This window comes from Anopheles stephensi, chromosome 2, assembly GCF_013141755.1.
Source record: "Anopheles stephensi strain Indian chromosome 2, UCI_ANSTEP_V1.0, whole genome shotgun sequence".
Classification (NCBI taxonomy): Eukaryota; Metazoa; Arthropoda; class Insecta; order Diptera; family Culicidae; genus Anopheles; species Anopheles stephensi.
Window position 1 is genome coordinate 53,015,099 of NC_050202.1, and position 17,336 is coordinate 53,032,434.

Consider the following 17,336-nt stretch of genomic DNA (forward strand, 5'->3'; position numbering starts at 1 on the left):
AAGAGCACCGGAGTATGTTTTCCTCCTGCACGCGAGCCGAAACCGATCATTAATTGTTGGAGCCATCAGTGGAGCAGTTTTCGCTTTTCATTCGAGTTGAAGCATGTTGTTTTCCTTTGCTCGTTCTCTCGCTTTACAGCAACTTGAGCGTTGCTTTTAAACATAAAGCTCCTGAGGGACTGCGTTCCAAATGATCTGTTGTTGAACATCAGTAAAGCTTACGCTTCAAAGTCGCTTCCCAAAACTGAACCACAACGCGTCCAGGACAAAAAATCAATTAGTCAAGCGCTTAACTATATTTATTAAAGAGATGATGTGCCGAGTGGATCATGATCGTTTGTCGAGCAGTGTTGAAGGGTGGTAATAGCAATAGTCCCACAAAAGGGAATGAAAGAGAGAGAGAGATGTTCTCCCATCGTCGTTATCGTCGACCTGCTTGCCCTTCGTTTCGGCCTGGAGCGTTCGCACAATCGCTCACGGATGGGGAGTAATTAGCGGGCGTACGCATTAGTGGACCAGCTCGTCCCAGCTCATCGACAAGCGCCAGAGGTCCTAAGGGTCGGCTGCGTTCCGGGTCGAAATTAATCCACCCCGGGTGGAAGGAAAATCCACCCAGTGGGATGATCCATTTCATTTATCACCAAACACCAGACCACTGGTCCCATTTGCGAGCGTCTTTTCTTGAGCGTCTGCTGACGATCGTATAGGGCAATAGGGTGCCGCCTACGTTTTTGGTGAAATTTTGCTCGAACCATTTATCTTTTGCCCGTTAGTGGTGCGCTGTAGGAATTTTGAGGGAGTTCGCTTCGCGGGAAGCCATTTCGAGTTTGATCTTGTTATGGCACCTATGTATGATATCGCAGGTATCATAGTTAAATGTAATTCCTAAGCTGGGACGATAGTTGGAGACATCCAATAAAATTGAAAGAAATCAATCTTGTAGATAATCTTGAGGTGGACCAATTGCCGAGCCGAAAACGGTGCCAGTCTTCACACGGTAGGACCGGGTTTCAAACCCCATCCGGACCGCCTTCTCGTATGGAGGGCTACCAGAAATGGCAGACCGAGACTTCTCGAGGTGGTGGTGTAGTGCCAATAATCTTGCTGTTATAAAATGTACATATATGCATGACGGACACGTTTAGAGAACTGATGGGTATATTAGCTGGTTATATTGTATTATAAGGTTTTACAGTCTCATGTTTGATGGGTCACTAATAAATGCGCTTTGCTATGTTGGGTAAGAGAGAATACTTCCAGAACTGACCAGAGGATATCTGTGACAAAAACTTAGTTAATAAAAGGATCGGTTAAATTTAGACAGGAAGCTAAACGGAATCTTCAAGAACTTGAAAATCCTTCAGGTTATACAAGAAATCTGATTAGCTGACTATGATTGCTAAAGCCTTATTTCTCAAAGAAAAGAGATCTGAGAGACTCAAAGCCTCTCTAAGTAAATGGAATGTAATTACTCAACGTCATTTTACGTAAAATACAATACGATAGGATCCGCATAATTGTAATTATTTTAAAGAGTCCTTGTAGTTATTCTAGTGAAATGTGACGTGACCAGTCAGAGGCATGTTGTAAAGAAAATGAGAGATGAAATAACTAGGTTCGAACATATTATTTTCACATTTCATAATAGCTATTATGAATCCTCGGCTAACGAGTAGATCTCCGAAGGAGAATAAATAATCTTTTTATCGAATTTTGTTATATTGTTATTCGAAAATTGTTTTGTTACAAATTTGATTCCCGTTTTTGAATATCAGAACTGATACTTTTCATCTTCTTTGTCTTTATAACCTCTAGAGGTCTTGACCTGCCATTTCTGACATCTTTATCTTGGCTGTGGACATGTAGTCCTGCGTGAGAAGAGACAGCCCATTACCATAAAAGCTCATGTTGTTATGAACAATTTTTAAAGCTGTGAATGTATTAACATCGCTGAATAACATTACAATTTATTGTTAAAACATTATCTCTAATTGTCTTTTCTTAAAGGTAAAAATTCTTCAGTTCGTTTTGAAAGTAAACAACCCGAATCATCGAGGAACGATAAAGTAGAATACTTAAAGTATGCCGTCTTTAGACCACCCAGACGACTTTATGAGCGAGCTTTCCAAGAAAACTGCTTTCATCATTATCCACAAACTCTCTAACCATATGTAGCCGTAGAAAATCAAATCCCAAAAGACTCCACACTGTTTGGTTAGAAACTAATTAAAAGCAATAAAAAAGACCACCAACTATTCTCGTCTCACACCAACGTGTTAACTGCAGAGAATAATTGAGAGGATATCGATTCTTTCACCCTTAGATGGCTTTTAGATGAACCAAGATCCTCTAGCAGGATGAAACTGTTTTTTTTTAATAAATTTTTATGGCAGTAAATTCAGTTGAGATTTTGACTTAAAGTATCAGATAATTGCAAAGAAAGACGCATCAAAAGCTAAACACGCTCATTGAACGTCAAAATGTATCATCAACACTAAACCAATTATGACAGGCCGACAACAATGCCCCATCCACTACCAATTCCGATGGTCTGCCACACCTAGCAGATCTGACAGCGCAGCCCATTCCTAGTAGCCAATAGAACTGTCAAATGTAACAGGGCCACAAACGTCAACTGTCAGCCGCTTACAAGCGCAACCGATCGGATCGATTCTCTGTATTGCATACCGCTGCTTCAACAACCTGATGGAACTCATCATCAATTAAAGAAAATCAATGAACGAACCAAACCAGCCCCGTTCGGTGCCGAGGGCTCATGAGCCGTGTATAGCTCTGCATGGGCTTTTTTTCTTATATTTCTCACCAGCCCTACCCATATTTGAGAAGGCTGCAGCTCCATCCGTAAAAACGGGCTGCCTGCCGTTAAAAGGCCAATCAACGAAGCTGACAGCTAACAATTACCACGCGCTGTATCGAAATCTTCCATTACCCAGGGTTTTGCCAAGCCAAGTGCTGCGAGTGCTAGAAAGTGCACCGAGCGCCCAAATCAACACCGATTGCATTGCTCCCATCGAACGCGGTTAACTTGTCGTCGTTGATGTTGATTTTGAAAACACACTGCCGGCTGCAGCCGTGGCCGTATTTTGCGTGGGTTGCCGGTGGTAGACATTTCCTGACGATCATGATGCCTTTTGCAGCCCTGCAGCCGAGCACCGGGCACGTTGTAAGGCTGGGCGCAACATGCAATTGCCGGCAATCGGCATCGAGCTCGGTGTCGATTGAGATCTGCACCTGCCAAATTATGAGAGTGGAATGATGGTGGGTAGACCGCAGCGAGACGGTCGTCCGTTGTTGGAAGCGCCGAAACGTACGAAACGATGAAGAGCTATGCGCGTTTAATTAAATGCTTCATTTAACGTTAATGAAGGATATATTTTACTGTGACTGGTTGGTTCAGTAGACTTTAATAGACATGAAACACTTACTTTAAAAGTGATCGTATAACTTTTATTTGCATCGAAATGGGGAATGTCATGTCGATTGTTACTATCATCGCCCACAATTTGCACACAGTTCGCGATCGAAGCCGTAGCCGCCGGGCTGATATTTACCACCCACTGCGAAGAAGATCGATTCGTTCCAACATCCTCTACAACAGTGGAACGGATATGTACACCCGTAGCGGATCGGATAGCGAACTGGGCTGGCGATTTCTTTCGTCTGATCCAACCCATTGATTATTGATCGACAACAACAGACACCATACGTTTGATGCAAAGAAGGGTTTTGTTTGTTAAATAATTCAATGAAACTTTGGAGAGGCCTCGAGCTATTCAGACTTTAAATATAACTGTTTGCATTGCTACCATTGTGGTATAAACATATTTTATTTCGATTATTTTATTTTATTTTATTTTTTCAATGTGACTACAAAATAGAATTACAAACCTAGTTACAAAACACGTAGGTTTGCAGACAATTCCTTCTCGAAACCGTGGAAGTGCACCTTCTCCCGGGTGAGCTCGGCCATTCCGTTTATTGTAGTTTCTTCATACAAATGCATAGCCCTGTTTTTTGCGAGGATCTGTATAATGTATCAACACCTGTATCAGTGGACATCGCATCCTCTCCGTGCTAAGAGCGTGTTCTTCTTGTGTTCCTCCATGAGTTAGTAGAATCAACTTTCCTTCAGCTTTTTATTTAATCTGTTCTCTACTTTTTCTTTGGTATTACTGCTATTGAAAATAAAACTCAAATCTTAACAAAATTTACCACACATCGTAGTCATATCAATCGCAAAAATTATTGTTGCCAATTTTTCCTGCTCATTTTTGGCCTGAGAGATGAGCCGATTCTCTGACCACAACAATTTACAAGTCGCTTCTGAGAGCAATTTGGGGTCTCTTGGATTGACGATGAATCTACCATCATCACCCCTAACATAGACAGCGAGTTATGTGTTATAATGGACATGATGTCCAGAATATTTGTCACCGCTGAGATGAATGCTGCAATCCCTTATCCTTGGTTTTACAACGATAAACCACCAGACAATAAAGCCTTGCTTGCCTCGTATATTTACGGTACATCAGACAACTGCATTCTTTTAAATCAGCTGGGAGTCGGGAATCAATCCCTAATAAGCTTTTTCCACTTTCCTCCAGAAGAATTGCAAGAAGAATTGTAAACATTTAAGTATTCGTATTTTGTCCTCAGGAAGCTGTACACTATTAAAACCTTTTTGAAATGGGAATTAAACTCTTTGAGAGATCCAGTCTTTAAATGCAATGCCACAACTCTTTGTCCATAGTTCCTAAAAAATACTAAGGATGCTGCAACAATTTTGCTTCACGTTACACACTTCATATAAAACACAATAAATGTTTGTTAGATCACTACAACAAAATATTTTTTACATAAATAATCATTAAAATAAATCTACTTTATTGAATGTGTAAACTTGGCCTTAATAAGTTTAAATGAATTTTTTCAAGTTTAATTAAACTCCAAAAATCTGTTTTCTTTCCTTCCAGTGTTCAAACGCAGCATCGACATCGGTTTACATTCGGCACCAACACCAAATATAGGATTCTCGAAGGTAAATATCACCTAACCACCTACCACTGCTCCCCACAATTCTCACGGTTTGCAGAAAGTGTTGCTGTCGAAATCAAACCTAACTAAAGCACACAATATTGTAAGCCAACCTACTAACGCATCTATTAATTAGGCTTCAGTCTCAATCGCCATTCAATTTCATTTTGCTAATTGCACATTCGCTGCACACGCTTTATGCAATCATCCGGCTCGATTTTCCCTTTCATATATACCTTTCGTACCTATTTGTCTTTAAGCCTGGTTTAGTTCCCACATCCTTAAACGATGGGAAAAAAACACTTTCATTCACCGGGAGTTTCATTCCGGAAGAAGGCGTAGTGTTTGTGTGCGTGTGTCTGTCGGTACAAAAACATGCGGGATCTAATCTAATGAGTGATGCTTACCGGCATTCTCCGCATTGAACCGATCGTCACTGAACGCCACGTGATGATGCCATACATTCATTCATCTAGTGTCCGGCGGAAGAAGGAGGCGTTTTTTGTGAATGAATCCCAGCAGTGGGAGTGCTCTGAACGAAAAAGCTCACCCATTGTCTTTACAGCGGATTTCGATTGCAAAATCGGGCCCGCAGCCGAAAATTAAATGCATGCTGTGAGCGCTAGGAGCCGACCAACTCGATGAGTTGTAATTATAATTGATCGATTGATCGTACACGTTCGGGCGTTGGGAAGGAAATGGGTTGGAAATCCGCTGTTAGCATCCCTCCCACAGCGGCTACGGGATGACATGCGGTTGGTTCCCAGGCGTGTTGTTGAACCGTCCTTGTCCAGGCACGGAGGGCCGGGAACCGATTCCGAACGTGACATGCCGCTGATTGAGCCTGTGTTTTGATGAGCGGAGTGAAACTATTTTGGGCAGAGTCGCTCGTGTGGTGCTGAGAAATTGGGCCACTTTTTTTGTTCCTGGAGGGTGTAGAGAGACTCGTTAGGGACGCCAATGGAGAAGGCTTTCCCGCTGTGCAGCACATTGATTTGTTAATTTAGGATGATTTGAAGTTTTGTGGAACATTTAGACCAAATATTGCATTATCTTAAAACAGATGGTTTCCCTAGGGTTTAAAACTTTTCAGTTTATACTTCTAATAGTTTCTGCTTTTTTTCACTAAAACCTTGCAAGAATTTGTAGGTTTATGACGATTTAACTTACTAAAACTTTATACTTTCTCCATACAACTATTTGAAACATCCCTTTACAACGAATCGTTAAGACCAGACAACATAGCGTAGATCCGTATGATTGATTTCTCATCTCGAACCGCTGTGTGGTCAACCCCGATCCGTCTCTTTCTCTATATGCTTTGGCAAACAAACCAATCAAAGCGAACCGGCCACCAGAACACCCAACAATGTCCGATCGATCTTCGAACCCTTCCGTAGAGCTGGAGCGTTGGACGTGATTTATGACAAGCTCATTTACGGACACACTTCTTCGAGCGAAATGTCTACGAATGAGTAAAACACAAATCCACACACGAAAAAGTGCAAAACAAAAGCAAACACACACAGACAAAGCTTTCCTTTTGGTTGGTAGTAATATGATTTTACTTTCACAAAACTGTGAAGAGGAATCAGTATAGGTTAACCGTATAGGAGGACCACCAGTCAGTCAGTCAGTCAGGCAGTCAGCCGGAATGGAATTAAAATTGGGAGCATTTTCCGGCCAGTTGGTTCAAACGGTTCATCGGGCTTTTCGGGGAAACCATCCCGATTATTTGGCGAAGTGAATGGGAGAAACACAGAGACAGAGAGCGAGTGAATTACAACCAAATCATCACGTTACCACTTTAAGGCTTAACTTCACATTGTCAGGCTTCCTTGCATTCGGAATTTCGAATGATCAATTTCATTTCCCCTCATTTTCGGCTGCGGTTCGATATCGATATCGACGACTAATTCTTTACCGGAAAAAAAGAATCAGCTCAACCAACCCGCTTGGCTGCAAAAGTAAGTCTGAAAGCTTTTTTATCAGCGCACTGTAGTTAATCGGCTTCCCGATTCTTGTTTTCGGAGGTGTTTCATATTTTAAAAGTTTCCCAATTTACTTTTCCTGCAAGATGGGACTCAGAAAGCGATTTTGAGTAACTGAGATGACGATGTTATATTGTTTCCCTCGGACTATACATTAGCTGTGGTCCAAACGGAGGGCTAAAGACCGCAACCAAGTAACAACTTTGTTGTGGCAGTTTGTTCTCATAGAATACAATGCAAAAGAAATTAAGCAATTGACTAGCAAACAATGTCCGATGTGGATGGTGTAATTGGAAAAAATTGTTTCTCGTAACATTCGCATTATTAGGCACAACTGGTCCATACATTGTTGCACGTTACAAAGACTTCTTGAGTCTTGAGTAACTCTTAGCTTAAGAACATTCTTAAATCATTAACCAAATAGTATCTTCGAAATTTAAATCTGATACATCAACCTGCTCAAAATTAAAGTAACAAAATGCCTTTAAAGCTTATCGAACCTTCACTTCCTCTTCTGCCAGACCGTCTCACATCTGAAAGCTAATCGATTAGATCACGCAACCTGTCGTCCGTACGCTTTTAAAAGATCGCCCCTTATTTCCCTATCGCCGCCTACCACCTACCAACTCTCGATTGTTTGTCAAAGTGGTCGCAAAGTGTCCGTCCAATGTAATTACTCGCTACATCGGATAGTGGAGATCGTCGTCGTCGTCGTCACACGTCAAAAAGGGCGAAATCGTTTGCCATTTTCACCGACCAGCGCGAAAGGGCGATTAGTGGCAGTTGTGCGGCAATTCATTCATTTGCCCGGCCAATTTCCTGTTCTTTCCGTCACCTTTGCGACGGTCTGTGATCGCATCAACACTTCCATGCTTGGTGGTGGTGTTTTGACTAGAGCCGTTTGCTACAAACCAATGGTGGCATGCCCAACACGTACCCAAAACATGGTGTCAGGCCCTGTTTTGAATCAAAGCAAAAAAGGCGAGAAAGAGAAAAACGGTTTTAAAACCAAATCAATCGAACGAATTTCCTCACCCGGGAGGGGTCGAACCGTATCCCAAAACCCGGGGATGACGCTCTTCAGACGACCGAGGACGACCGGACTGTATGTCTACCTCAGTCACATTTCCTAATGCGTCTAATGGAACGATTAATCATAATCATCCATTTCACTCCTCTTTGGTCAGCTCGGGCACTAACGTCGTCTGGGTCTGGCCCGTCGGACAATGCGCTCGTTCGTGTGTCCGGACTAATCGAAGCCGATTGCGATTCGGGTGGCCGTACGGCTGCCGGCCACCACACAACAACGGGAATCCCTTTTTTGGGGCGTAGGTCTCAGGATCGTTTTCTGAGATATTTATTGCATTAACAATGAATTTATCATTTTTGCCCGGTGAAAAACGGTGCGGCGTTCCGATGGCTCGACTCAATATGAAAAACCGGGGAAAAATTTACTGTTGTTCCGAGGGAAGTGAAATGTAAATAGCAGAGTGATGGTTTTCGAAGTTTTGCGACGGTGGAAAACATGTCCAAAAATAAACATCGACGAAGTGTATGAACAATAGAACCCTCACACGATGTTTGCAGGGTCAACGCGATGCCTTGAGAAGGATGGTTCAAAGCGGTTCACGAAACGCTGGTGGGGAGCCGAGATCAACGACGATGTCCACGATGACCATTTAAGGGCGCAGATTGCAGCGGACACTCATATGCATATTACCTTAGCCGATGGGCTTCCAAATCGGTATAACCCCTTATGGGGCCCTAGTTGGATGAAGAGTTTATGATGTGGTTTTCCAATAATATTTTATCATATTTTCATCAAATCGTAGCAATGGGCTACAGAGCTACTTTTTCCAAATATTTTGCGAATTCATTTCAATTATTGCTTAATTTAATCTTTGTCAAAAACTACAGCCGAAAACAAACATTTCTTGAGAAAGGGATCGGAAGATCATCAGCAAAGATCTCGATCCGCAACAAAGATCCCCAATCCTCAACAAAGATCTCAATCTGCTCGCAGCCACTCAAGCATTCGGCAGCAGAAAAAATCTTACCCAGTTGACCCAGTTTCCACGGTCTTCCATGGTGTGGCGATGCAGACCGATTCTCTAAAGCTACCAGCGAGAATCCGACGCTCGCCTTTACCTTTGACGGGGCAGCTCTTTTGGAAGCGAGCCTTTACTTTATGGTAGTCTTCTTCTGAACCACAGGCTCACAGGAGCACACACGTCTCTGTTTCGTCTTAGTGTGTTTTTTTTTTGTTAGTTTGTTGTTGCAAAATTGGCTGTTGCGTGGGTCGTACGAAGGATTGTGAGTGAACGTAAAGCCATTTACACGGTTTGTTAAGTGATGACATGCGTTGAAATTGGCTTGTGGATAGTTTGGTTTTGTTTGCTAGAAGAAAATGAAGAACTTTGAACATTTTACGAACTTGTTTTTATTTAAACGATATGGATGACAAGACACAAAATGTATTTAAAGAGTCTCACAAGTTGATTTATCACTCTTATAACTACGCAATTTCTTAGTAAAGCGTCCAAAGCTTTATAATTCACGATTACCGCATCCTGTTTGATCCATCCTCGAGATATCGGAACTTCTCAATACTTCATTATTGATCGATACCCGGATCTGTTAGTGGGAAAACCCCCTCACATCCAAACACGTTAATAACCGGGATGCATTGTCGCATAAAAATACCCATCATACAATGTTCCAATGTGGCTCAGTTATTGTTTCCTACCGATTGCCGTCAGCAGGATGACAAATTATTCGACGGTTAAGCTTCACTTGAATTGTATATTAGATTCAGCAACAGGACATTGATCACTGAGCGATCTGATATCATCGTAACTTATGGAAGTTTGAACGCTCGTAACAATGGATGAGTTAAAGAGAATCCCAGTTTTACGATGTGATTGTGAGGTCTCCCCAAGGGGAGATCTACTCCACTGAGCTGGGATTCAATTTCGCCAAGCGCTAGATAACTTCTAACATAATACAACGATTCGTTGGCCCAGCGAAAATCCGTCTTCACCGTTACGTACATACATCAACCAAACAAAAACAAAAACCCTTGCCCGTGAACAATCCCCACTATTTTACCGATCATAAGGCTCACCCCCATCGGGACACGCTGCGAGAAACCGTACGAAAATCGAAGAACTGGAGAATGCAACTAGGCAATTCCATCCCAAATCACATGCAATCATCGCGCACACCGATCGATAATCGATTATTGTTTACTTTTATTTCATCGACAATGATCACTCGATTGTCTCCCACACACACACAAACTCCCTCCCCCACTACCGAGATTTGCGATGCGAACGAAGATCTGCATCGAAGCACGGTTTGAAGTGAGCAGGAGCATTGCAAACATTGCTCAACCTCACCAGTCAATAGATTTATTTATTTCTATAACTGTTGCACCCAACAATTACAGTTCCCATTATGAACCTTCTGCCTCCCGAACCAGCCAACCCATTAGACCCGGGGGACGGTAATGGGTACCGTTGTCTCGCTGGATTCATCTGGTTTGTATCCTCGAGCTGGAACGATGCGAAAGGAAGACTACTGACGGTGCTACTCGAGTAGCTAGGTTTGTTTTTTTCCGTATGCCTGATGGGAAAAACAGATCTTTGATCGATTGTTTCACACGATTGGGAGGAAGATGAAAGAGCGAATGAAAAAGAGAAGGAAAATGGGTTCAATTCGATTGCTAGAGTACAGCTTTGTGATCCTCATCAAGTTCATGATCGTTAGGGGTTGTGCATTAGCTTTTGTCTCAATTTAGCAGAAGCAAAATGCATTAGATTTGGTTCAACTGAGACGATAATATTGTGAGAAAAGGCTTCATATTTTTACATGTTATTTAAATGTCAGTATCAGTTTTAGTAAACCAAGATATGGAACACATTTCTTCCTCTTATTTCTTGGCCTAACGACCTTTTAGGTCAGCCAGCCTGCCATTTCTGGCTTACTAGACTTAATGATACCGCATAGTTGGATAGTCAGTCCTCACTATGAGAGGACGGTCCAGATGAGACTTGAGCCCCGGTCCTGCCGTGTGAAGACTGATGCGGCTAACGGATCTACTATCCGGCTACCCTATGCATTAATTCTGCCTATTTTGCCTTCGACAAAATTTCGTAAAAATTATCAATTCTACTGTTAATCCTCGACAAAACAAACAAAAAACTTTTAACCTGTTTCGCACCGATTTGCAAATCAACTTGAAATTCAATCAAACTCTTGATAATCTTTGCCGAAAGGATTTCCGGTTCCCACCACGCGAAATCCCTTTTCACTTTATTGCTGAGAACCTTCCACCCGCGAAACCTTGGAAGGCGATCAACTTCAAACCCAGCTTTCGTCACATGTGACGCCAGCTCTTAAGGAAAATTGCTTACAGATAAACGAAACCAAATCAAAGGCGGTCCACGTTGATGGCGGATTATGATGCGCCCCATTCCGATACCGATTCCCGATTGCCAATCGGCGTATGGGAACGCGAACGCGAGCATTTGTCTGTCGCTTGCGCGTGTGAACAGTGTCCACACTCGAGCTCTCACACAAGGCTCCCGAAAATGGGAGGCTTTAGCAGCTACCGGTCCGCTTACACGGTTTCGATCGAGGACCGGCACAGGAATGTCACCGGCCGGAGGAGATTGATTTGATTGGGAAATTTGATGATTTGTCAGGTTTACGTAAGTGGCTGACCGAAAAGTGACGAGATGTCAAACCCGGTCGGTCCTTACCCGATGCAGGGGGATTTAAAATATTGGTTTCCTCTCGCTCCCTCCTATCCCGCCTGCCGTCTTTGTGGGGGGAAACTATTTAATCGTACCTTTGCGTAAACACACACACACACACACTTCGAAACGACTTATTAATGTGCCGTTTTCTCTTTATGGTTCTCACAAACCGTCCCCGAGCGATCGAGCTTTGGTAGATTGATTGTTCTGGTTTTAATTTCGGTTTTTTTTTCTTCTTTCTGATTCCTCCACGTTCCATTTCAGGCACTATCTGGATTCCTCATGATGCTCACACAGAATGGGAAGCTGCTGTACATTTCGGATAATGCCGCCGAATATTTGGGCCATTCGATGGTAAGTCTTGTGGGTTGATGATTCATCCATGCGGTTTGGTTTGATGCGTGTGGTTTGGTGGTACCTTGAGCAACCGTAGCGAACCTGTGATTATTAACTTAAGCGCCAGATTTTATATACCTTTTCCAGGCCGGTAGCTACTGGGCTTCCGACTGCCGAACGAAAATGGTTCGGGCGATGAAGGCAGCCGGCAGCATTAATGCTTAGAGTCAGCATTAGGAAGACGAAAATGGAATGATTCTGTAATGGAATTATGACGTGTTAACAGTGTCTGCTCTTGAAATGTCAAAACAGACCTTTTTCTTCCCAAACAGCAACTTGTTCCACGTTAAAGGACTATTTTGAACAAAAGACTTCAACGAGGCATACAGCGAGGAACCTTTTGCTCGTTTAAAATCAAAATATCTTCCACAGTCTCTCGAAAAGCTAGTGTATATTTTCCATTTAGCGTAACCATACCCATCCTATCTTGGACTAGCTACCTCACTACTTTTCCTACAACAATCTGGCTTTACCAGCCCGAGCAAGCCACACAGTTGTCCGCCACAACTCATACAGCGCCGTCGTAATCTGACGGGATCCCATTTTCTGCATTGTAAATATCGCGTTAATTGCGTGCTAGCTTTACGCCTCTACGTCTGCGAGAAAAAAAGGAACGTTGTGATATCACACCACCCATTCCCAACCGCTCCAAAGGACGATCGCTTCAAAACAACTGAATTCCGGTACCGTCAGCCCTCCCGCTGCTGCTGCTTTACGGGGTTGTCGGGAGGGCTGCCCGATAATGGCCCTCGCCGAGCATAAAGGGCACCATGATCCATGCGCTTGAAGGAACAATAACAAAAAACCCCCAATGGGCCGCTAGTGAGCCGCGAGAAGGCGAGAAAGATATCATCTTAAATTTCGCACCACGGCAATTTGTTAAAAAGCGCATCCGATCATATTACAATCCTCCGCTTCCACCCGGCTTTCCTTATTCCCCCTAACCGGCTATCTTTAAACCAGTACCGGACAGTAGAGGCCTCGAAGCCCGGTCCACCCAGGAACGCTTCCTGGGAAACAATTTCGGAGTCACCTCTTGACTCTTGACGCTTGCGACGGCTGACCAACTGACGATCGAATCGGAACCTTCCCTTGCTGGTTCCTGCTGATGGTTGGGTTTGCGCTTATCCTCTCGCCCAACTCGCTCAACGATGCGCCCACTGTCTACGATCACGGCTCGCGCAAGTCTCGTGCGCCTGTGAAATATGATTGTTTTGATGTTTATTCTTCGCTCTTTTTTTTTTGCACAATGGAATCCAAGAATGAACACTCGACAAATGGTTGAAGCTGGTAATGCACGGCTCTTGGCTTTTTTTGTTGTTGCTGTTGTAAAGGAAGCTTTTATATGGATGACGATTCCAATGCACGGATGAAAAAGGAGCAAAAATATGATTATGTCTGGCAAGATTATTGTGAAGTGTCAGTGCAACAACTGCAGCATCAGCAGCTGCTCCAGCAACACGCACCGCCCCCACCGAGCACAGCTGTTGCATTTTGTTCGCCTCATTTTAGAGTCCAGAATCCGGTTGTTGGTGGTGAGCAGTGAGGTGCGAAAAGTTACCTTCGAAGCAGAATTAAATCGCGAAACAGACTGGCAGGAAGAGGCGCGCGTTTTATGAAACTTCCTACATACCCGCCACATGCAGGAGAGCATGAGAATGATGGAATGCGCCCGAACGCGTTCAGGCGACCTCTGGGATGGTTTGCGATAACGAGGTGTGAAACGGAAAACAAATCAACTAAGCCGGGCGATGTAAAACTGCACACTTTTTGGCTGTGAAGGGCACACACTTCATTCAGTTGCCCTGCCATCGGGCTTAATGGCTAAATGCTCGACCCGATTGCTAACGATAATGGATTGGCTTTTAATATCGTTCGCCCCGCTCTTTGTTCGCTGCTTTGCTTCGCTACCTTTTTTTTGCAAGCGAACCCCCGGGACGAGGAAACTGTTTTCGGGCTCGCTCGCGATCATCCAGTCCGGCGGATTGACGGCAAACTGACCGCAAAACCGTGTTCCCCCACGGTGCGCAGACCAATTTACATACTGGGACGCGATGTTATTCGGTCACTCCGGGATGCCCGGGATGGGCCCGGGAAACCGAGCTGTCGGCCGAGGTGACGATGATTAACAGGATGATAAGCTGATTAAGCCGCATCATCTCCGGAGTCAGTGGGTTCGGATCTGAAACCTGCACAAAATCTATCAAACGCAACGGGCGCATCCCACTGCAGCTGGAAGCCTTTGCCTGGGCGAGAATTGATAGGAGTGTGAAAACCGCAACCGGTGTAACAGTGCACTCTTTCCTGCCTTTCGTTCTTTGTTTTCTCATTATCGATGGCGCATTGCAGGCATGCATATCTTACACGGAATGTGATAATAGAAGGTCTGGCTACCGCAACAAACCGCAACCTCGATCCTGGCGGGCTGGAAATTAGTGTTTCAATTTATTTTGCATGCCAAATTGAGCACGGAAGCGCAATTTACCTAACCACAAGGAGTGGCCTTGGACCCTTTTTGTGCTGCAATCATATAGAAGAATTATAATGACAAAATATAGAGAAACAAAAGTTAAATTTTATATTTTTGCTGGCTAGATTTTTGCTGGTTAGATAGATAATCCTATTTAAATAAAAAGAAAGAATAGTAATTTCAAATAGAGTACAGAGCTCGTCAGAAAAATACGAAATAGCTACAACTTTAATTTTCAATCTCAGTCTCATTGTCATATTTTAGCTTAACGCTTATTCCTTTCCACTTAGTAAAAATGAGTACATGAGAATATCCATATTATTTATTGTAAATTTTTTTAACAAGCCCCCCGGGTATCGCCATGCATGTTCTTCTTATTCCTTGGTACTACATCCTCGGAAGGTCTCGGCCTTCCATTTCTGGTTTTCTATCACTTGATTTTACCCGTAGCAAGGTAGTGAGCCCTGCGTACTGGGAGGCGATCTGGATGGGATGATCTCCGGTCCTTGCATGTGTAACCGACGTCGTTATCTCCTCGGCTAAAAGACCACCTCAATAATAAAAAGTCATATAGCCTTAGTTAATCCGGAGGATCAAAAATTGTCTTCAACAAAAGTAAGGAACAATATCCGGGAAGTACAGGCCAGAAGTCTGCGCTTTGTCAAATTGATTGAAATCGTGCCGATCGAAGATGTCTGGTAACCCGGTGCATATGTTGGGATATGAGAAGCAACGTACAAATGATTCGTAAGAAGATATTGCTTCAAGGGATAAATGATAATTCTATTCCTTGACGAAAGCTGTTCGATGCTATTACCTATAGTCAAATAGATCACATTATTTATTTATTTATTAATGATGACGGACCGATTCCGCATTGTCCGAATAGATCACATCATATAAGACAAACTTGAGGCTGTTCTAGAGAAGTTTAAGCTTCACAGCAAGCCAGCAGGCTTCTGTCATTGTCAGTGATGTTTAAAATTAATTTCGAAGTAGATATCACGATATCGGGAAGGTCCTCTTACAACCCTGGATGTGAGTCTACTGTTCAATAGCTCGAACTGTGGTACGTAAAACACGTCCGTATCATTCGAATGCGTGTGCTTAGTGCTTACTAACACTATCACCATATGCTATAACTTATACCATAATTCTCAAAATACAATTCATGTACATCTACATTTTTAAAGTTCAAAACGTGGTCCTACAACATAATCAAGCCAGCATACCACAGCCATACCACACGTCAAATGGGATCCAACGATGGCTGAACCATGAAATTTTGCGCTCAAAGCATTGTGTCTCCAACAGGTATTTGCTACAGGTTAAAGGGAAAAAAATATTATCAATATTGTTGTACTACTCTCTGCCGCACATGCTGTTTGAAGACGGTTAAGAATCGAAAAAACAACAGTTTCCAATACATGATAATGACGATCTTTTAAACATGCCGCTTGAACATCAGTACATCACCAAACCATCCTTTCGCTGTTGCATTCCTGCCTTTACGACACAACCTTTACGATCGCAACACATTATTCAAATTCTCAGCATCTGTCACGCAAAACGGTGACATCTCTATGCTGATTGGAGTCATCGGTACACTGAACGGGGGAACCCAGAATCCTGTACCGGTCCGTTCACCACAAGCAATCCATGCCTGTTGGCACATATTTATCGTATCGCCGATGCTTGCGGAAGGTTTTCCATGCAAACGATTGGTGAACGGTATGATATGCTTCAAAGTAAGAAATGTCTTGCGTTTCTCATCATACCGATCGATTGCTTGAAATGATAGACGTCCGATACGTATTCGATGCCAAACTTCAAACAGTTTAAGAACCACACCACAAAAAATCATGATTTCAAAAACAAAATGTATTTAAATTTTTAAAACTTATGTGGACTATAAAAATTGAATTATAACCATTTCGTTCCCATATTTCGACTGCTACATCTCTGCGCCAACGATAAATCCAAACCGCTAGCTCTTAAATATCCCCCGAAACGACTCCTAACTCACCCCCAAACAATGACAGCAAACAGTTTGTCAACGCGTTACAGGTCCCGCGGACGCGAGTTATGATGCAGCATTAAGGTTCGTCGCTTCGCGTCCATTGTGATCCTTCCCGTGACATCTGTTTTGCAACTTATATATGACATCTGGCCGTTTCTAGGAACGTAAACCCGCCACATTTCCATAAAACCCCTTTCCATTGGACGGCAACAGGGACGATAAATGACAACGCATGACACACTCCAAAGCTCCATTCTTGTCAAACTCCGGCTACGAACCGTACATCTGTTCCGGGAGTCAGGCTCTAAGCAGACACACAGACAGACTCTTGCAAGGAATGGGCCCGATTTGGGTCGCTTAAGTAACGGCTCCTCCCCGGCAAACCACCGGCGGTCCGTCGGTTTTGCATGTGAACTATGTGAAAGGTCACAATGGCTGTGTGACGCTGGCAAGAAAAGGGGCGCTGCTGCCGTTGGACGTAAATATCTGCCAGGGACTGGTCAGGGCTTGGTACAGGGTAAACACAACGCTACAGTTTGCATTAAGTGTGATAATGTCCAGTGTGCTGGTCAAGCAGTGGTCGTCCGAAAATTATTGTTCTTCGCTCACACAACCGACCATGGGTGCCAAGCGCGCCCGCGTTA

At 43.4% G+C, this 17,336-nt stretch overlaps 1 protein-coding gene across 1 annotated transcript in view; it reads left to right on the forward strand.

Moving 5' to 3' along the window:
* Positions 1 to 17,336, forward strand: part of LOC118502689 (cell wall protein AWA1) — a 115,107-nt gene that overhangs the window by 55,038 nt on the left and 42,733 nt on the right. The window contains exons 4-5 of the mRNA XM_036035203.1: positions 4,995 to 5,059; positions 12,071 to 12,160. Coding sequence (XP_035891096.1) covers positions 4,995 to 5,059; positions 12,071 to 12,160 — 155 coding nt within the window. The remainder of the gene's footprint in view (positions 1 to 4,994; positions 5,060 to 12,070; positions 12,161 to 17,336) is intronic.